The sequence below is a fragment of the Spea bombifrons genome, chromosome 1 (assembly GCF_027358695.1).
Source record: "Spea bombifrons isolate aSpeBom1 chromosome 1, aSpeBom1.2.pri, whole genome shotgun sequence".
Taxonomy (NCBI): Eukaryota; Metazoa; Chordata; class Amphibia; order Anura; family Pelobatidae; genus Spea; species Spea bombifrons.
The window spans coordinates 62,169,463-62,191,636 of record NC_071087.1 but is presented as its reverse complement, the minus strand read 5'-3'; the positions used below and the strand labels follow the sequence as shown (position 1 = coordinate 62,191,636).

Here is a 22,174-nt window from a genome sequence, read left to right as displayed (position 1 = left end):
CTGGTTCTTATCTGCTGTCACTTTCTATGTTTCTATATATGCCACTCTGCCTCCCTGACATGCATTTTATCTTCCTATTTGCAACTCCCCTCCAGGTATGCCTCATACCCCCATCTGCCACTCTGCCTCCCTGATATACCTTTTAACTCCCTATATGCCTCTCTGCCTCCAGAAAACCATTGAATCCTGCCCCTGTGCCACTCTTAACCCCCATGCCACTCTTAACCCCCCATGCCACTTTTAACGCCCCCTGACTTACCAGTGCATCCCTTTACTTGTGACCCGTATTCAGACTCCCTGGTGTCAAGTGGGGCAGCCAGTGGAGGTTTGTGCGATGCACCGGCTGCGGCTGCGGGATGTGCACAGACAACCTCTGCTGCTGCCGGCACTTCCACCGGAGCTTCTATGGTGGAAGGTCATGTGATGCCAGTGCTCCGTCATAGAAGCCCCCAGATGAAGTGCAGGCAGCAGGAGAGGCTGCCAGAGAGGAGGATCCGGGTCCCCTGAAGCACTGCGGGGGATCTGGATCTTAGTCTTGTAATCAGACCAATATTTGAGATCTGATTAGAAGACGACCTGAAATATAAGACGAGGGATATTTTTCAGGGCATTTGCTCTGAAAAAAACCTTGTCTTATAATCGAGCAAATACGGTAATTATATTGTCAATGATTAATTTCAGTAGAAATTATTATTTAGACTGTTGAAACATAAAAATACCTTCTTTTGTTCCATCCTTTTCACCAGTACCTGAGTATTTTCTGACCCTTTCTTACTGACTGTACATTTTCTGTTCTGCTGTGGCTTTTGTTTGCCTAATTCTTGTTTAGGCTGAATCTTATTACTTTTAAATTCGTCTCTATCACGAGAGTGTTTGTGTTTCTTATGAGTCAACTATTTTGTTTTTAGATTATCTGTTAACTCCCTACAGAGCTAGATATCTTTTCATTTTACTATATGCCTGACACAAAATGCTGCTGTGTCAATATGTTCAATAGTGTTGCCACAATAAGTCAGAGTCCATTTGAAATTTGCCATTTTTTATGAATTTAGCACTGGTTTGTTTTTACACATCTACATATTGACGTAGCCATACCTGAGAAGTCTCTGGCTTGACCATCACAAAGCCACAGAGCTCCGGTGACATACCTCACAATCAGTTTTTATGGGACAATTATAATTTTTCAAGCACTGTCCCAGGTAGTTGATCCATTGTTGCAGCACAAACCTCCATCGCACTCCTAGTTAATATCTGGCATTGCAGGATGGCTACTCTGGTAGAGCGAAGGTCCCACCCATTCCCTCACCTCTTGCCAATACCACCCAACTTTGGACACCTGATATTTTGAGTAGGATATATGCCTACCCTGGGAAGTTCCTATGTATGAACATAACTATACTTTATTTTGCATTCTGCAAGGAATAACATTGTAAGTAGACTTGTGCATTCGTCTTCGGGCGAACATGGAAACAAACACGAAGAGTGCGTTTTCGTGTTCGTTCCGAAGACACGCCGAAGAGAAGACGGCGGCGGTTAAACGTAGGCGAAGACGAAGACACACACCACGAAGATCTTCGTGATTGTCTTCGTCTTCGTCTACCATTCCCCGCCTTCTATCTTACCTTGTCTTGTCTTCGCGGCTTCGCGGCATCGTGGCAGTTCCTGGAAGTGGAAATCCGCAGGTTCGCCGTCACGGGTTACAGGGCAGTGCGAATGAGCCTATTGGTCGCCTACAGGGACCTGCTCTGGCATCAACCAATTGGTTGATGCCAGAGAAAGACCCTGCAGGTGACCAATAGGCTCACTTGCACGGTCTTTGTAGCCCCTGACAGCGAACCTATGGATTTCCGCTCCCGTTAACCCCTTCGATGCTGCGTTATCTAACACAGCATCGAAGGGGTTAACGGGAGCGGAAATCCATAGGTTAAAGGGCCGTGCAAGCGACCAATAGGCTCACTTGCACGGCCCCTTAACCCTTTAAAAAAAAGTTAACCCCTAACTAATTGAACAGGGAGGGAGACCAGTGGCATCGGCAGTGCCGACTTTATTGGTCGCTCGTACGGACATTTAATCCGGCACAGACTAACTAATTGAACAGGGAGGGAGACCAGTGGTATCGGTCTCCCTCCCTGTTCAATTAGTTAAAGACCAGTGGCATCGGCAGGGCAAGTTGCAGCATTGGGGTTTTAAAACCCCAATGCTGCAACTTACCCTGCCGATGCCACTGGTCTCCCTCCCTGTTCAGATAGTTAAATGTCCGTACGAGCGACTTTACTGTTCGCTCGTACGGACATTTAATTAATTGAACAGGGAGGGAGACCAGTGGGATGTGCCGGGTAAGTAACAGCATTGGGGTTTTAAAAGTCTGCACGAGCGACCAACAGAGTCGCTCGTGCAGACTTTTAAAACCCCAATGCTGTTACTTACCCGGCACATCCCACTGGTCTCCCTGTTCTATCAGTTAAATGTCCGTACAAGCGACTTTATTGGTCGCTCGTACGGACATTTAACTGATAGAACAGGGAGACCAGTGGGATGTGCCGGGTTAGTTACAGCACCAGGAGCCTAAAAGTCTGTACGAGCGACCAACAGAGTCGCTCGTACAGACTTTTAAAATCCCAATGCTGCAACTTACCCAGCAGATCCCGCTGGTCTCCCTGATCTATCAGTTAATAAATGATAGAACAGAGAGACCAGCGGGATCTGCCGGACAATTACGGCACCAGGAGAATAACAGTCTTTACGAGCGACCCTATTGGTCGCCAGCAGGGGGCTCGTCTGCCATCAACCAATGGCAGACGAGCCCCCTGCTGACGACCAATAGAGTTGCTCATACGGACATTTAAACTCCTGGCGCCAGAGCGGCTTTAACCCCGTTTTAACCCCTTAACCGGGGAAAACGAAGAAAACCCGAGCACGAAGAATGTCCGCGAATATTCGCCTGAAGAGAAGACAGGACCAGGCGATTATTCGCGGAATACAAAGTTTTTTTTTTTGCCAAAGACGAGCACGAAGACGAACACGAAGAGCCCCCTGGTGCCCAAGTCTAATTGTAAGTGTGTGAGAAAGAATATATGTCTATCATTTAAGCCAATTACACTCCCACGGTTATTAAAACACATGGCCCAACTGCTTCCTAACCCATGTTAATTTCCTTTTAAAATTAAAATTTTACAACTTTTTAGATCTATATAAAACTCACTAAAATATGTAACTTTGTTTAGCTAATAAAAACACGCCTCATTGCTTGCGAGTGCTGTTTGGGGTAAGTTTGCTTGAGCTGTCTAAAATATAGGTGTGCCTGTCTGTGTTAGCTTTTTGTTCTTTTATTTAATTTGGCTACTCAAACTACATGATATGATTGGTGATGATTGACATTTCTTTCTGTGAGTGTCACTTGGCAGTTGCACCTATATGAGGGGACAGAGATGGCTTAAAGTAGATAATGGTGTTCTTTCATGCAGAGCTGGACTAGTGGTGACAGGACAGCCCTGGCAGCCTGCTTTTGTGGTTAAAAACAGACATATGTGTTGTCTAATGAGCTAGCAAATACTAGTGAAATGCCAGCTTTATTCCAATGTGTTTACAGTTGTCGTATTATTTTCATTGATGCGGGTATTGAATAGCATAATGGATTGGGTTTGCACTTGTTTCAACAACTTTTGTTTATAGAGAGTTAGATGTAGAGAACAAGTGACTTGACACAAGACTATTTTGAAATTAAATCCCAAATGTAATGCTTATTTTTATAAACCAGGGCAGTATGTCCTAGATAAACTAATTAAATTTAAATTCTGACCCAGTGCTTCTGTTGGAAAAAGAGCTGCTAGATTAAACTCTCACCTATACAATGAAAATAACTGATCAACTTGATATAACGGGGTGTAGTCATATATATATATATACCTGGGAACTTCAAAGGGTGTGCACCGAGAGTTCTCCCTCTTCTGGGGAATAGCTTCATGAAATGACAGGCCTAACACCAGACTGCCTTTAGTGATGGTGGTGGTAGGGGGAATGGGGGTAGTGGTCATGATTAAACACTGCTTCTCTGCAAGAAGGAATAAAATGACCCAGAGACTTGTGGAAGCAGAGCTTTTGTCAGACTCAAGGTCAAACGTAGCATGTGTCCCCAGGTTTGCTTAAATGTTTTGAGAGCTCTTTGATAGAAGGCGACATTTACAGTTAATGCTGCTTAATTTATTCATCATACAAGAGATTGTTTGAGATGCATGTGTACAGGGTGTGGTGACCACAGGGTATTGTCAATGTGTATTACTTACTGTACTATATTCTACTTAAGTAAGCCCATAAAGTGAAATCACACTGTATGTTTTATTTGAATTCAAAGCAAAGGCAGTTCAGGGAGGAGTATAGGCAAGGATCCACCTCATGGCAGCAGAGATGTCCCTAGGATTATTGCAGTGGTGTCTCCAGCTTTAATATTTTTTTTTGGGGGGGCCCAAAGTAAGGGGGCAATTATAAAACACTACATATACACTCTATGTGTGTGTGTGTGTGTGTATATATATAAATATATAAAGTCCAAGGGATACAATTGCACACCAACCTTAATTTCTCTGCCTGGTGCCAAGTAGCTGTAGCAATAATTCATATAGATTCCAAAGGTTGTTACCGGCACACTTGTTTTAAATAATTCCACAAAACTCTGATTTCCTAGTCAACGTTTCAGTCTTTTTATTTATAGACTTTCATCAGGACATGCAAAACGACTGAAACGTAGAATTTTTTTTTTTTTTAAAAAGTCCCAAGAGTGGCGGTAACTACCTTTGGAATATATATATATATATATATATATATATATATATATATATATGCATTAGACATGCTGATATGGCAGTTATTTTTCATTCTTTAATATTAGTCCCGGGAGCCAATATATATTAATATTAGCCCCTGCTGCCAATATATACTAATATTAGCCCCTGCTGCCAATATATACTAATATTAGCCTCTGCTGCCAATATATATTAGACCCTGCTGCCAATATATATTATTAGACCCTGCTGCCAATATATATATATATATATATATATATATATATATAAATATTAGCCCCTACTGCCAATATATATAAATATTGCACCCTGTTGCCAATGTATTTTATATTGAAATTGGGCCACGCTCCCTAGCATGCAATCACTCCCTCCGCTCCTGCACCAAAAACAATATTTGCCACACTGACTGCAGATTAGGGGAAGACTGTGAAAGTCAGTGCAGTCTTCCCTCTTTCTGACCCTACCGTGACATCGAGAGGTCCTCTCTCCCGTAATCATCCCCAGAGTCCCTTTGTCCCCTCATTCACTAAGCCACACCTCTCTTTTACTTACTCCCTGTAGTTCAGGTATAGATCAAATAACAACACATGTAAACAGCACGTGCATATATAGATCAACTGAACAAGACATAAAAAAAACCCGGTATTTGCAGGTATACAATAATAATGTATGGAAACATCGCATAGCAGGTATGGATCAACAGAACACACAAACCCAGCACTGCAGGTATAGATCAACTAGAAATCACATGTAAACTTAGCACTGAAGGAATAGATCAAATAAACAACACATGGAAACAGCACTGCAGGTATTGATCAACTCAATAAGACATACAAACCCTGTATTTGCAGGTATATATAAATAGTGTATGAAAACATAGCATAGCAGATATGGATCAAGAGAATAACACAAAAACCGAGCTTTGCAGGTATAGATAAATTGGAATTCACATAAAAACTTAGCATTAAATGTATAGATAAAACCCCCTAAATTACAGGCATTGATTACAGGTTGCACATCCCAAAGGCCAGCCCTGGCGTCCACACTGCCCACATAGAACCTGACCAGCACCCAAATTACACACATAGGACGTGCCATCTTTGTCCCCAAACAGCCCAGCATGAGTTAACTTTGTCCCCAAACAGCCGAGCGTACGACATCTTTGTCCCATAAACACGCTAACTGTGCCATGTTTGTCCCATAAACACCCTGCATGTGCCATCTTGGTGCCCAAGGCTTAAACACCCTGCTTGTGCCATCTTTGATACACACTTTTACAGTCACTCACTAATTCACACTTTCATTCACTTAATAATTTATTCTCACAACTTCATTGATTCTCTCACTCATTCAGACAGTTCATCCACATGTTAATTCATATCCTCACTCATTTACACAAATCATACACACATTAATCCATGCTCATTCTTACTCTTTATTTAAATATTCTTACTACGCTCCTTTCTCACTATCTCCCCCCTCTCCCACATTTTCTCTACCCCCTCTTCGGCGCGTTTGGTCACTTTCCCCGCAGGGCACCAAGCAACCACCACCAACCCCAACCAGTCACCCCAAGACTCCCAGTGTAAAACACGCTGCCACCACCAAGAACTTTAAAACCGGGCATCTTAGGTTACCCAAAAACAATCAGACTGCGATAACTACACAATCCCCAAACTGATATCTATATAGTTAACCGCGTAGTAACGTGACATATCTATATGTATACAAAAGGCTATCTCTAGGCTGAATTCGATAAGAGAACAAAGACAGAACTGATTAAAAATGTTTAATCTGAGTATAAAATGGGTCACAGTGCTGTTACATAAAAATGCATATAAAAAGAGACATAGACTTAGATAGTACAAAACAGTGTAAAATAAAAGGGATAAAACAGAGTATCATACCATACTTCCTTGGAGCCTTGATGTTGTCTCTGTGATGGTAAAAACAGGCTCTCTCCATTACCAATTTCCCACCTTTTTATCCCCCCCAAGACCACCCTTTTCCTGTTACCTGAGCAAGGGGATGGGAGTAGGGGGTTCAGAACTATGACCTTCTGATGGCGGGGTTCTATCTTCTCAACTTTGGTCTGGGATCACAAAATATGTAATATGACGCCGGCCGAGCTTGGCATAATTATGACACTAGGATCATCATAATTCTCTGGTCCTAGTGATCATTTTCATACCAAACTCCACACCTGTATCAGTTGGCACAATGACACGTTCGCATAACACTTGTTATGGTCATGCCTGCATGGCGTGTTTGGTCTCCCTGAAACCAGCACATCACAGGCATAAGGATGCAATGTACGATAGGGCCCAAAAGTTATGTACCCATCATATTTTGGACATTATGCATTTAATAATTTTACCCTGTGTACCTTGATACCCTGTCTCCACACCCCAGGGAGATGTAGCCAGGATGTCTGGCCCTTCACTCTTCCACAGGAATCCCTTCCTGTCCAAGGTGACAATACCCAGCATGGGGTAATCAAGTAATGGGGAGCACAGCGCGAGGGGTAAAGTCTGTGCTGGCTGAGTGTTCCCACTTTCTCCACTGGTGTTGGTGGAAAATGTAGGGAGTGAAAGAGAAAGCGAGAGCATGTGAGAAATAGTGAATGAAAATGTGAGAAAAAGTGAGTAATATTAAGATGGAGTGAGTGTGTGAGAGAAAGTAAGAGAGTGAGTGAAAAACAGCGAAATGCAAAAAACAGTGAAATGCATCTCCCAAAGATGATGATGGGAGTTATGCTGCACCACTGTCAATCACTGGCTCAGTATTTAATAATAGGAGTCAGGCTGTACCACAGTCTGTGTCTGGATCGCTATATAATAGGAGCCATGCTGTACCACCATCTGTTTCTGGATCAATATATAATGATAGGAGCCATGCTTTACCACTGTCTGTGTCTGGTTCCCTATATAGTGATAGACGTAATGCTGTATATTTTCTCCCAATGAAAAATAAGTGTGGCCCACACACATACATTTCTGATGAAGTGGCGCACTGCAGAAAAGACTTTGAAACCCCTGCTATAAGGCATCTTGTCCTATGGCTAATACGTATATTTAACCAGTTACGTATATGCAGCCCATATGCAGCCCATTTTTAAATTCTTATTTCCAGGGCTACTCTTGCTGTATCCTGCCATTTTACTTTTAGCAGCCTATATTACTTGCAAGCCTTTCTTTTTTTGCTGGCAATATCACACAGGACATTTTGATCTAATCTAATTTAATATTAAAAAAATATATAAAATATGGTGAAAAATATTTTACTCATCTACAAAAGCTAATGCTGCTTAATAGACACTACCATTTTTCCTGAGTTTAGAAATACCCAATGTTTTGGTTTTTTTGCAAATTATTCAGCAATAAGTACAAGTAGCATATTGCTATTTCAAAACTATCTTTTTCAAAACTGGTTACTCTACCCTCGTGTGCCATTTGGGACATATTTGAAGCGGTCAGTTCAATGTATCCCCATGAAACCATTTATTTATGAAAACTAGACACCCCAAGTTTCAAATGCTAGTATTTAACTCTTTGAATGCAAAGTCTACTACCAGCCTTTGTCAAACTTTGTGGCAGTATATATATATTTTTTTTTTACACACACATTGTAATTTAGGTAGGAATGTACAGCTCCTGGTTGTGTTCAAAAGTTTGCATACCCAGGCAGAAATTGTGAAATGTTGGCATTGATTTTGAAAATATGACTGATTATGCAAAAAAAGTCTTTTATTTAAGGCTAGTGATCAAATGAAGCCACTTATTATAATTTATTTCTTTTTGGTACCTCAAAGCCCGGAGCAATTTTGGCATTTTTGTCAGTTTGTCGATTCAGCGATTATTCTCCTTTCATGCAAATAGTGTACCCATGTAAACTATATATTGTTTTTTCAAGGAGAGATAGAGCTTTCTTTTGATACCATAGTTAGATAATTAGCTGAAAATTTAGTATGAGAAATTTAGTAAAAACTAGCGAAAATTAGGGGGAAAAAACTATGTGAACCACAATATGATACTCAGTGGTTAAAATATTTTTATACTAGATGTGAGTTTTCATTCCAGCTATTTCTATATCTTGCTGTTGGCATAGTGGACAGCTTGTACATTACAGCCACCTAGTGGTCATAAGTGGAATAGACAGTACAGCAGGAGACAAGAGACGGACCCCACTTTTAACATTGATTGTTTCATGGAAGCTAATTCCCTCTTGGTCAGTTAAGTATCCTGACCTAGGCCAACTAGGCCTATGGTGCGGCAGGTCCATGGGGGGCGGCAGTCCCCCTGCTGCCAAACCATGGAGCAGATCACCCTCTTGAGCGATTAGACCCCCTGTTATCCTGCTGCTCAATGGGATGGTTACAGGGGATCTTTGATCTCCCCAACCAGCCTATTTACACTATAGAGGCTGTGCTGACTCAACACAGCCTCCATAGACTACTACAGAAGGTGCTGCATGCCCTTAAGAGCCTGATGCCCGCGGGGGCCAGCATGGCCAGAGTGGGCCCTGACTGGGCTCCCAAGTAGGGCCAGGCTTTTTGGCGCCAGTTTTGGTGGGTTGGGGGTGGGATTTTAGGGAAAGGTTACTTAAGGGGTTGTGACACAAAGTTTAGGGACATTTTGTAGTCACCCTACCTTGTGTTGTTTGTCTGTCCTGGTCCCTTGTCTTTGGTGGCTTGCTGTTTTCTTGTTTTCTCTCCATTCCTTTCTTTCCCCTTCTTCTCTTGCAGGTTCTATGGATCTGGACGTGGAGCAACTGTTGGAGGGGGTCAGGTCAGTGGCCCTGAAGAGAGGAGTGGCATGTTCGTGGGCCGGTAGAGGGAAGAGGCCTGTTTTGGTCTTCCGCGTCGCCTGAGTCTCAGTGGGGACGAAGATGCTGGAGGGGCAGCTGCGGGCCCGGAGGAGGCCTGTCGGGGAGCGGCATCGTGTCCGGACAGAGGCGGCGTCCTCTGCAACATCTGAGCGCCAGCCGGCTTATGTGCCCATTTGAAGGCTGAGGTCAAGGAAAAAATCTGGAAGGGGGGAATACGTGGAGCTTTTCTCCTTGCTTCCTCTGGATGAGTTTTTGGATGTGAAGGAGGATGACAAGAAGGAAGATAAAAAGAAGGAGGAGGAGGAGAAGAAGCGGAAGTACCATAAGATTCTGATGACTTTCAGAAACTGGCTTCGCATCCTGACTAGCGTAATAGGGGGTTCCCACAGCTTGTCCAAATGATTTAAGCGGAATAAGTCTGGTGGGGCCACGGGTCAGGTCTGTGGCGGCCTTTCTGGAAGTTGTGCGTGAGAAGTTGTCCAAGGAGGTTTCGTTGGGCCGCGTGGCGGGCCCCTTTATGGAGGCTCCGTTTGATTGTTTTCGGGTTTCGCCACTGGGATGGTGCCCAAAAAGCAGGTGGGTAAATTTCTGCTTATCCATCATCTGTCTTATCCAAGGGGGGTTCTGTTAATGATGATGTTGACAAAGAGCTCTGTTCTGTCTCCTATACCTCTTTCGATAGGGCAGTGGCTGCTGGTTTGAAGGTGCCTTTTACTTTGACTTGTGCCTTCCTATGGGACTTAGCACTTTTCTGGAGTGGGTGGTGCGTGAGGAGGCGGGTTGTCGATCGTTGGTCCATTATCTCAATTATTTTTTGTGCATTCGACTGGGGAACTTGGGCAAGTGTTTACACCTGTTGAGCACGTTGCAGTGGGTGGCGCAGTATTTCGGTGTTCCGTTGACGGCGGATAAAACTGAGGGTCCTACCACGTGCCTCAGCTTCTTGGATCTGGGGATCGACTCGGTGGAGGGTGTGTGCTGCCTTCTGGCTGATAAGTTGGCTGCTTTGCGGGCGGTGGTGGCCGAGGTTCAGGCTTCTAGGAAAGTGTCACTGAGGGTCCTGCAGTCGTTGTTGGGGCGCCTTAATTTTGCTTATCGGATCATTCCGGTTGGTCGAGTTTTCTCTCGTTCCTTCTCTAGGGCTACACAGCAGGTGTTTGGGCCTCTCATCATTGGGTTCGGGTGTCGAGGGCAGACCTGGCAGTGTGGGAGGTTTTTCTGAGGTTTAATGAGAAGGTGTTTTTTCAGGCGAGGTCGGTGTCAGCGGACTCGTTGTCTTTGTTTACGGATGCGTTAGCGTGTGTGGGCTTTGGGGCGTACTTTGCCGGCCAGTGGTGTACGGCTAGGTGGCCGGCGGAGTGGTCAGGTAGTCACCTCATTCAGAATTTGGCCTTTTTGGAGCTGATTCCCTTGGTGGTGGCTTTAACCTTGTGGGGCTGGAGCATACGCAATCATAGGGTTGTCTTTTTTACTGACCACCAGGTTGTTCATTCCATCAATTATCTGTCAGCATCTTCCCCTTCAGTTGTGCACTTGTTGCGTTGGTTTGTTTCGCTTTGCATGGAATTGAACGTGTCATTTCTCTCCAAGCAGGTAGAACCACAAACCAGATGGAGACAGAAATGCAGTGCAATCACCTTTATTCAAAATACAAAAAATAATATAAAGTGTAGAAAATATAATGTCCATAAAACGTAGTCAAAAATCCAAGCCAGGGGTCGAGAGCCAAATCAGGAAGTCAAACAAGCCGAGGTCAGGATACCAGAGGTCAAACTGAGTCAGGGATGAAATTTCCGGTGGGGAGGCAGACCACATTCAAAGCAGCCGTCATGCGGCTATAAGACCGCCTCCACCAGTCGCTTTAACTTCATTAAATGGCTGGCGGAGACGTCTTACAGCCGCATGATGGCTGCTTTGAACTTCGCGGCCGCTTTGAACGTGTGACTTTCAAGTGTGGTTACAAGAGCTAGACTACGCGATACAATTCATGGGGCTGGTGTCCAAATATTTCCAAGGCTGCTTTTCCTTTCGGCCCTGCAAGGACAGGGCAGTTAGGGGCACTGCCCTAGGTCAGGCCAAGGGCAGTGTGGAAGGTAAATGCGTTGCTGCTTTATGTATTTGTGATCTTACCTTGGCTAGAGGTTTGAGGGCTTGTATTGTCAAATCTGTTTTCTTGTAAATATGTCATTGTCATAAAACAAAACATGGCAACAAAGAAAAAAATGAAATGACCCCTGTTCGAAAGTCTGCGTACCCCTAGTTCTTAATACTGTGTATTGCTCCCTTTAGCATCAATGACAGCATGCAGTCTTTTGTAATACTGGTCTATGAGGTCCCAAATTCTTACAGGTGGTATAGCTGCCCAATCATCATGGCAAAATGCCTCCAGGTCATGCAAAGTCTTTGGTCGTCTTGCATTAACGGCACGTTTGAGACCTCCCCAGAGTAGCTTGATGATATTAAGGTGAGGAGACTGTGATAGCCACTCCAGAACCTTATTCTGCTGTAACCACTGGAGGGTGAACTTGGCCTTGTGCTTAGGGTCATTGTTGTGCTGGAAAGGCCAAGATCCCATGCGCAGGTTTCGTGCAGAAGAATGCAAATTGTCTGCCAGTATTTTCTGATAACATGCTGCTTTCATCTTGCCATCAATTTTCACAAAATTCCCTGTGCCTTTAGAGCTCATACCCCAAAAAATATCAGTGAGTCACCACCATGCTTCACAGTGGGGATGGCATTCTTTTCGCCATAGGTCTTGTGGACCCCTCTCCAAACATAGTGCTTATGGTTGGGACTATAAAGCTCTATTTTGGTCATGTAACTCCAAATGACAGTGTGCCAGAGGCTGTCAGGCAAGGTTTTGTCGGGCATATTGTAACCAGGGTTTTTGGTGGCATTGGCACAGTAAAGACTTCTTTCTGGCAACGCGACCATGCAGCTCATTTTTGTTCAAGTATCATCGTATTGTGGTCCTTGAAACAACCACACCATATTTTTCCAGAGCAGCCTGTATTTCTCCAGAGGTTACCTGTGGGGTTTTCTTTGTATCCCAAACAATTCTTCTGGCTGATGTGACTGAAATCCTTCTTGGTCTACCTGACCTTTGCTTGGTATCAAGAGGTCCTTAAAGTTTGCACTTGTTAATTTTCAAGGCATTTTTAAGGCTTTGGATATCTTTTTATATCCTTTTCAATCTTTATAAAGTTCCATTACCTTGTTACGCAGGTCTTTTCACAGTTCTTTTCTGCTCCCCATGGCTCAGTATCTAGCCTGCTGAGTGCATCCATGTGAGAGCTAACAAACATTGACTATATTTATACACAGACGATAATTTCAAATTAAAAAGCCACAGGCGTGGGAAGTTAGCCTTTATTTGCCATTTTAACTCATGTGTGTCACCTTGTGCATCTGTAACAAGGCTAAACATTCAAGGGTATGTAAACTTTTGGCCAGATCCCGTTGGGTTGGCTTAGGGCAGTCCAGGTAGATTTTATTCCAATTCGGTTTTCTGGGAAAGACCATCCACCGTGCCATTCTCTTTTCCAGCCTTTACTAGATGGTTAAATTGTAGGGCTGCAATGTGAGGCTCCAACGCAACAAACCTTCATTGTCCCTAGATGAAAGCGTGTCCATATAAATACAGTTTTGTTTTAGAGCCCATACCACCGCCACATACCCCACTTCGCAGGGTAGTAGCTTATGGCTGATATAGCCTACTGAAGCTCATGGCCGTCGTCACCCACCTGGCCAAGAACCGCTAGTCAGGGGTTTGGTCAGGGTACTGTAGCTAGGTCCAAACTTGTGTCAGTAGCCTGCGACCCACAAAAAGTGCTGTTTTTTTTCTCCTCGGTGTAGGCCAGTTAGCAACAGTCTCTATCTTAGCTGGGTCCAGACGCTGTTTCCCACACCACACCCAATGCCCAAGTTACTGGACATCCGCTGGCAGGGTGCCGGGGCATTCTTTATCTTTATCCCAAAGGGCATAACCTTAAACTGGTATAAGTTGAATAAAGTGATGATTTCAGAATAGCCTTTGTCTCCAGCAGAATCTTCCATCTTGTAAGAAAGTTACCCCGCGCGATACGTTCTAATAGTTTATCTACCCGGGGCATAGGGTAAGTGTCAGTCGCGGTCCCGTCATAAAGTTTGTGGTAGTCCAAGCAGTACTACTGAGGAAGCCCATGGACTATTGGAAGGCTTGATGACTCCTAAATCGACCATCTCCCTAAGCTTGCGATGCATCCCTTCCCTAACTGCTTCGGGCACCTGGTAAGCAGGTTGTCGTAGAGGTACCACTACATTAGTACACACGGGGACAAATTTCTTTATGCTGCCTAAACACGTGTCTAACTTTTTCATGCTGCAACTTCCCTAGTTTCTTGTCTAATTGGACTGTCTCAATGCCTGACGGTGCTTCATCTCACCCTGGAAGCTCTGGTAGGGGAAGGCTCTCTGAGTCTTCCGGCCTGCAGCTTGTCCTGCTTAGTAGGCTTTAGGGCAATAACATTTGCTATTTGAGCAAACGGCACAGAACCTCCGAAGCTGCAGTTTCCATTAAACTTCTCCCTTAAGCCATTTGTCTGTGGGTGATATATTGAGCTATACAGGGGCTTAATCCCGCACAACTGCCATAACTACGGAAGGAGCTCAGCCCCCTTAGCACTACGAGCTTGGAACAGTGACCCTCTTCCTCTAAGTGACCCGGTATAATAGACCCTTGTCCCACTCAAAACGCCCCCCCCAACCCCCAGGGATCAGCCCCAGCCCTCTCAGGTAAGTAACTAATGTAGGGTCGGTCTGTACTTCCTGGACAAACACAGCAGTGAAAGCCCATTAAGCAGGGGAGAGCGCGTGGAAAGTCAAGTCAGAGGAACATGCCTGGGCCCCGTCATTGAGGGAAAACTGCCATATTCCTTTCTGGCATATCAACTGTTATAGCACAAGTATGCGGGGTTAAATCCAATAGCAAGAAGAAGACAAGTTGCACAGATCATTTCCCAAAAGCACCTCCACGGCAGGTCTGGCATCAACCCAACATCCACATCCCGCAAACCTGTAAGATGGATCTTTACACCAGGTAGGAAACTACCTAGTAAAGCTAAGTACTTCCATATAAAAATAAAAAAAAAGTCAGTGGCAATCTCCAATAATTGTACAGTTGTGGCCAAAGGTTTTGAGAATGACACAAGTATTGGTCTTCACAAACTTTGCTGCTTCAGTGTTCTTAGATATTTTGGTCAGATGTTACTATGATATTCTGAAGTATAATTACAAGCATTTCATAAGTGTCAAAGGCTTTTATTGACAATTACAAGATTCAATATTTGCAGTGTTGACCCTTCTTTTTCAAGACCTCTGCCATCTGTCCTGGCACACTGTCAATTTCTGGACCACATCCTGACTGATGGCAGCCCATTCTTGCATAATCAATGCTTGGAGTTTGTCAGAATTTGTGGGTTTTTGTTTGTCCACCTGCCTCTTGAGGCTTGACCACAAGTTCTCAATGGGATTAAGGTCTGGAGAGTTTCCTGGCCATGGACCCAAAACATTCGATGTTTTGTTCCTCGAGCCACTTAGTTATCACTTTCGGCTTATGGTGAGGTGCTTCATAATGCCGGAAATGGCATTGTTAGTCACCAAACTGTAGTTGGAGGGTTGGGAGAAGTTGCTCTTGAAGGATGTATTGGTGCCACTTTATTCATGGCTGTGCTCTTAGGCAAAATTGTGAGTGAGCCCACTCCCTTGGCTGTGAAGCAACTGCACACGAACAGTCTCAAGATGCTTTACTGTTGGCTTGACACAGGACTGATTGTATCCTTGTCTTCTCTGGATTTCCCAAACAATTACAAAGGGGATTCATCAGAGAAAATGACTTTACCATAGTCCAATCCTTGTACCTTTTGCAGAATATCAGTCTGCCCCTGAAATTTTTCCTGGAGAGATGTGGCTTCTTTGCTGCCCTTGACACCAGGCCATCCTCCAAAAGTCTCGCCTCTTTGTGCATGCCGATGCACTCACACCTGCCTGCTGCCATTCCTGAGCAAGCTGATCCCACAGCTGAATCAACTTTAGGTGATGGTCCTGGCGCTGGCTGGACTTTCTTGGGTGCCCTGACGCATTCTTCTCAACAATTGAACATCCCTCAAAGTTCTTGATGATCCGGTAAACGCCGATTTAGGAGCATTCTTACTAGCAGCAATATCCTTGCCTGTGAAGCCCTTTTTGTGCAAAGCAATGACGACAGCACATGGTTTGCAGGTAACCAATGATTTCAAGCACCACCCTCCATAACAGAGCGATCTCCAACCTGGTCTACGTCAACACCCTCACCTGTGTTAATGAGAGAATCACTGATTTGATGTCAGCTGGTCCTTTTAGGGCAGGGTTGAAATGAACTGGACATTTTTTTTGGGGGGGGGGGATTAGGATGTTGCGACTCATTTGAGCAACCTTTGTAACATTCTATATGCAACTTGTCATCAACTGAGGCAGCAGACAACTGTCATTCTCAAAACTTTTTGCCACGACTGTATTCACACACAAACAAAAAAAAAAAAAAAAAAAAAAAGAAGTGCCTCATCATACCTGGAAACTCTTAGTGAGCCGACAGACTTATTACCCCTTTAATAGCCAATTGTGAAGATTATATGTGGCCATAACATACTGGTAGCAAACACACCTATAGGGAGTATTACATACAGCTACAGCTGTATATGATAGTACTACCGAGTCAGTTCCACAATGTGCGGCCACTCTTGCATGTCCAGATCTGTCAAACTTTAGATTTGCAGCATTATATCTCAAGGAATGCATGTGCAATCCTGTTAGTTCTCCCATTAAAGCAATGACACACAACGTTAAGTGAAAAATGTATTTATTGCTAATGTAAATTAATGGTTACGGGGCAAGTTCCATATAGATAAGGTTACAGTAATCAAGTGCAAGTCAGCATGCCACAAAATGTCATTACTCCAGAGAAGTTGGTGTCACGCAAAAGGAGACGCTTAGAGTCTATTATCCGTTCACGAAGTTCCTAGAGAAAAAATAAAATAAAAAAAATAAAAAAGGGTAGGTATTAAAACGCAGATGTCATTCTTGCATAAAGTACAAGCGTTGGGTATTGTTAGCAAATTAAGCTATACTAGAAGCTGTGATCGCAACAGCTGAATGTAAGCTGTTGCTGCTTACATTCAGCTGTTGCCCCCCCCAGATTTCAATGCCCTAGCTTTACCATGTATTATGAATAAGCCTGGCAATAAGTGCTTACACACATATTCATGGCTAATAACACTACAACATTTACCTGCAGAGGAGACAGCTTCCTGATCACCACCATCTGTTTTTTGGACATTGCTGTCTGGATTTGGCTCCCCTCTATTTGTCTGTTCATCTCCATGTGTTTCCTCCTTGTTTGACAAATCCTCCTGGAAACGTATTTTGAGTAAATGTCATTGATCACTGTGGCAAGGGGGGTATTAGGCACACTGAAGCACAGAAACACCATTGTCCCAATGTGAATTCCTATGCCAATCTGGTAGGGCCAGTGTACATCTCAATCACACAATGGTGTTCCTCAAATTCAAGTTATTTTTTTTTTTTTTTTTTTTGCAGTATGTAAATCAAACACGATTAATAGTTCCTGCTAGATGAATACATATCAAGGTCCATGCACAACCAAACATTTTTATTGAGAGGTTACATGTATCGTCACAGCTAATTGACTAGCCTTTACCTCTCTCTTTTCCACATGCTCCTTGATCATGACAACCCCATCCTTTTCTTCAATCTCAATGTCGCTTTCGGTTTCATTTTTGGAATGGTGTTCTTCGCTGTCTGTGTCAGATTTGCTGGGCTGGAAATAACCACAGCGTTTTAAGTGCTGGATAAAGTGGACTCGTATAAGGCATAGGAAATAGTTACATACATTCAGAAGGATACTAATCAACGATACAGTCAACGATATTTAGTCTGCAATATACAACCTTCAGCTTATACAGAGACTAAGGGGCAGTTAAAGCTTTGATCCCAGATTAGAATGAGAGTTAATTTAGTCAACCATCTATTCCACCTGAATTTACAAGCAGTTTAGCATGTATAGGATGTTTGATTCAGAACCAAAGTCATAGATAATTTTCAGATGGGTGGGGCTGTACCATTGTGTAAGCAATAGTAGCTGCTCACTTCATATGTGGGGTCATCATCCTGATCTTCATCTGGAAGATCTTCAGTCATGAATGTTTCCCAACTGTGCTTCTCTTCAAGATCAAGGTCTTCTTGCTTCCTTTTGTTGCCCTTTCCACATGGCTTTAATGGAGACTTCTTTTTCTCTGTGGAGAGTTTAAATAAAACAAAAAAAAAGTCATAACTCTGCCTTCACTGGGCCTGACCAGTTTCTGATCCTCCAACCTTTATTGCTTACCATCTGATGAGGTTGATTGACCTAAACTCTCTGCAGTATGGAACCCCATTCTTGCATAAAGTACAAGCGTTGGGTATTGTTAGCAAATTAAGCTATACTAGAAGCTGTGATTGCAACAGCTGAATGTAAGCTGTTGCTGCTTACATTCAGCTGTTGCCCCCCCCCTTAGCTTTACCATGTATTATGAATAAGCCTGGCAATAAGTGCTTACACATATTCATGGCTAATAACACTACAACATTTACCTGCAGAGGAGACAGCTTCCTGATCACCACCATCTGTTTTTTGGCCATTGCTGCCTGGATTTGGCTCCCCTCTATTTGTCTGTTCATCTCCATGTGTTTCCTCCTTGTTTGACAAATCCTCCTGGAAACGTATTTTGAGTAAATGTCATTGATCACTGTGGCAAGGGGGGGTATTAGGCACACTGAAGCACAGAAACACCCTTGCCCCAATGTGAATTCCTATGCCAATCTGGTAGGGCCAGTGTACATCTCAATCACACAATGGTGTTCCTCAAATTCAAGTTTTTTGCAGTATGTAAGGCAACACGATTAATAGTTCCTGCTAGATGAATACATATCAAGGTCCATGCACAACCAAACATTTTTATCGAGACGTTACATGTATTGTCACAGCTAATTGATTCCATTAGCCTTTACCTCTCGCTCCTTGATCATGACAACCCCATCCTTTTCTTCAATCTCAATGTCACTTTCGGTTTCATTTTTGGAATGGTGTTCTTCGCTGTCTGTGTCAGATTTGCTGGGCTGGAAATAACCACAGCATTTTAAGTGCTGGATAAAGTGGACTCGTATAAGGCGTAGGAAATAGTTACATACATTCAGAAGGATACTAGTCAACGATACTGGCACCATTTAGTCTGCAATATACAACCTTCATCTTATACAGAGACTAAGGGGCAGTTAAAGCTTTGATCCCAGATTAGAATGAGAGTTAATTTAGTCAACCATCTATTCCACCTGAATTTACAAGCAGTTTAGCATGTATAGGATGTTTGATTCAGAACCAACGTCATAGATAATTTTCAGATGGGTGGGGCTGTACCATTGTGTAAGCAATAGTAGCTGCTCACTTCATATGTGGGGTCATCATCCTGATCTTCATCTGGAAGATCTTCAGTCATGAATGTTACCCAACTGTGCTGCTCTTCAAGATCAAGGTCTTCTTGCTTCCTTTTGTTGCCCTTTCCACATGGCTTTAATGGAGACTTCTTTATCTCTGTGGAGAGTTTAAATAAAACAAAAAAAAAGTCATAACTCTGCCTTCACTGGGCCTGACCAGTTTCTGATCCTCCAACCTTTATTGCTTACCATCTGATGAGGTTGATTGACCTAAACTCTCTGCAGCATGGAACCCCAGTGCACACTGAAGTCTATGAGGAGTGATAAACAGAATTATTCTGCTCAAACGGCCAATTCTTTTCTTGCCAAAGAGAAAACGGCGTTCATTTGGAGAGGTCTGTCCCACGGCCCCAATATTTTCCACCTCAAATGACAGCCCAGCAAAAGAAGCCATCTTTTGAAGAATTTTAAACTGTAGAGTAAGCACAGATAGTTTGTGTAGTTACAGAAGGTTATATAACAAAAACACACAAGCTAAAACGCTGATTTGTTGCTGTCACACAACAAAGTTCACAGGTGCATTGAATGATCCAGTGTAGCAAATACAGGACGAGTTGCACCCAGCATGGGATGCATCTGTTAATATATTGGTTTTTCACTCACCACATATTTCAGAGGCCAGATCCTTGTGATCCTTAAAAGAAGAGTCTTGACATATCCTTGACTTTTTGCCTTTATTGGACATTTGTCCTGAGGGACAAAAAGGTAGGGACTACTTTAGCTACATTTAAGCAGATGGGCACACAGTATATTGGCCATGACAAAGTCTGTACACAACATAATGAAAAAAACGTGAAGTCTGAAACCTCTCCCATGGTTTGTCTTTGCATATATAATTTCTTCAGTCAGTAAATAGTTGAAAAACCCATATTTCAAAGGTCCAATCCCATGAATTCTCTTCTGTCAGAAGCCCTTGGCTGGACCTACATAATACATTTCATTCAATATATATATATATATATTAAATAAATAAAAAAAAAAAATCTTCCCACCCATTGACTTGCAGAGCCAACTCAGCCATTCTTGCTGGTCTTTGCCCTTTTTAATGATAGCGAGCAAAAAATACTTAAAACCACTATTCCCCTGGCGACTCTCCCTTTAAATGAAATCTCAGTTTCAGGGAAACAAATTGGTACATTCATTAAAGAGAGAGTTTGCAGGTTTGTGGTTTCAACTCTCACTTCTTTATAGAAGGGCCAGTACTGGCAATAGCCTCCTGCAAGAAGCTGACCCTGCATAGTGCATCAATGACAAAGAAAATTGCTTCACAAGCCAAGCTGCTTATGAAAGAGATATCCAAGTTGTGAAAAATCAAGCACTAGCACAATCACACCATGAAACACAGAGCTTTGTCACATTTACAGAATAGCTACAACATGATGAAAAAGAAACGTTTACACATTTTTGTTGTTATGCTACGCACAAATTATTGCCCAATACATGAAAGAAAGAAAAAAAAGACCTCACGGATACCTTTGAATCCTCTCTAGATTGCGACTTCATCTCACCATCCAAATCCAACCTACAAAATCAGTTAAACAGAACAAAAACCACAAGACCCAAACTACACTGTCAAGATAACTCACTGCCTCTCCTGCTCTATCATCAACCTTGATAACACTTTAGCAGCCAATCAACTACACAGGTGCTCACTCAGTTCTAATTTATAGCTCCCACCTTAATATGTTAACTCTTGAATTTCATGAGGTTAATTCACCTTAGTGAAATAGTTTCTTGCCTTGGCTTATTGTATGACAGTAGTCCGTTTTCTCTTTCTCGAAGTTCATATATTATACACATTTGTATATTTTCCATTTACAGGTCGCCAATTTACCAGCTCACACTCTTTGCTTTCATGTACACTATAACGCTGTTACTTCTGCGAAGCGTATGAGCCCTGTATCACTGTATTAACATCTATCAATTCTGCTGGATTACTTCTTTATATAGCAACCTCACATTAAACATGACATAACAAGTACTGCATCACATTTGGACATACAGACCCAAAAGAAAAGAGGGGGCTGCTCAGATAAGCTCACAATATGGTTAATGAATTGATACGTGATTTTGGTTTTACCCCCACTAAATAGAGAGCTTGCAGGAGAATCTGCTGTAGACTTACAGCCTTATCTCACTTCATCAATGACCAACCTCAGTGAGCATCTGCTCCATTAATAGCTTGGATGGGCCTATATAAAGCATATTTAAATCAGGAGGATTTCTAGAAAGTCACTTCACTGATTGAAATATGCATAATGCAGGGCCAACTTTTAATCAGTGTAACTGCTTTGGACCGACTTGGTTTGGGAAATAAAAATAGATTATATGAGTACATCTTAAATATTCACTCAAAGTATATAGAATGTTTTGTGGGGTACATGGGGCATTTCAGATAGCTATGGATTCTCTTAAACTAAATAATAATGCTTAAACATCAGCTAATTTTATTTAAAATACTATCTATTAATGATCTCACAAGTGTGAGCAATATGAAGTATGCCAGGTTTAACAGTTCAAGTAATGTAGTTTTATTTTCATTTGTTACTTTGTTGTGTGATGACCATGGACATTTAACCCCTTAAGGACAATACTGTGTCTTACTCGTAGTATATTGTGGGACAATTTTTCAGTGTTGCTGTTTAGCTGTGATTTTCTTCTCATTTCGTGCTCCCACACATATTATATATTGGGTTTTTTTTCAGGACAAACATGGCTTTCTTTAGATACCATTATTTTTATCATATCATCTAATTTTCTATAAAAAAAAATAAATATAAAATATGGTGATTTTTTGTTATAAAATTACGTTTTCTCACTTTTTAAACAAAATACTTTTACTCATCTGCAAAAACTAATGAAAAAACCTGCTAAATAGATTCTACTATTTGTCCTGAGTTTAGAAATACCCAATGTTTTTATGTTTTTTTTGCTTTTTTCTGCACGTTATGGGGCAATAAGTACAGGTAGCGTTTTGCCATTTC

The 22,174-nt window shown here is 42.6% G+C and overlaps 2 protein-coding genes across 2 annotated transcripts; both read right to left on the bottom strand.

Moving 5' to 3' along the window:
• Window positions 1-16,494: 16,494 nt before the first annotated feature.
• LOC128491999 (myelin transcription factor 1-like protein) lies at window positions 16,495-18,094 on the bottom strand. Its single transcript, XM_053464448.1, has 5 exons — window positions 18,046-18,094; window positions 17,808-17,953; window positions 17,359-17,478; window positions 16,930-17,050; window positions 16,495-16,659 (listed from the first exon to the last, which is right to left on the bottom strand). Exons 1-5 carry the CDS (start codon window positions 18,092-18,094, stop codon window positions 16,649-16,651), a joined length of 447 nt encoding a protein of 148 aa, XP_053320423.1. The 3' UTR covers window positions 16,495-16,648.
• A 158-nt stretch (window positions 18,095-18,252) lies between these two features.
• On the bottom strand, window positions 18,253-20,693 carry LOC128491906 (uncharacterized). Its single transcript, XM_053464333.1, has 6 exons — window positions 20,664-20,693; window positions 19,794-19,880; window positions 19,380-19,602; window positions 19,142-19,287; window positions 18,708-18,815; window positions 18,253-18,411 (listed from the first exon to the last, which is right to left on the bottom strand). Exons 1-6 carry the CDS (start codon window positions 20,691-20,693, stop codon window positions 18,253-18,255), a joined length of 753 nt encoding a protein of 250 aa, XP_053320308.1.
• Between the last annotated feature and the right edge of the window lie 1,481 nt (window positions 20,694-22,174).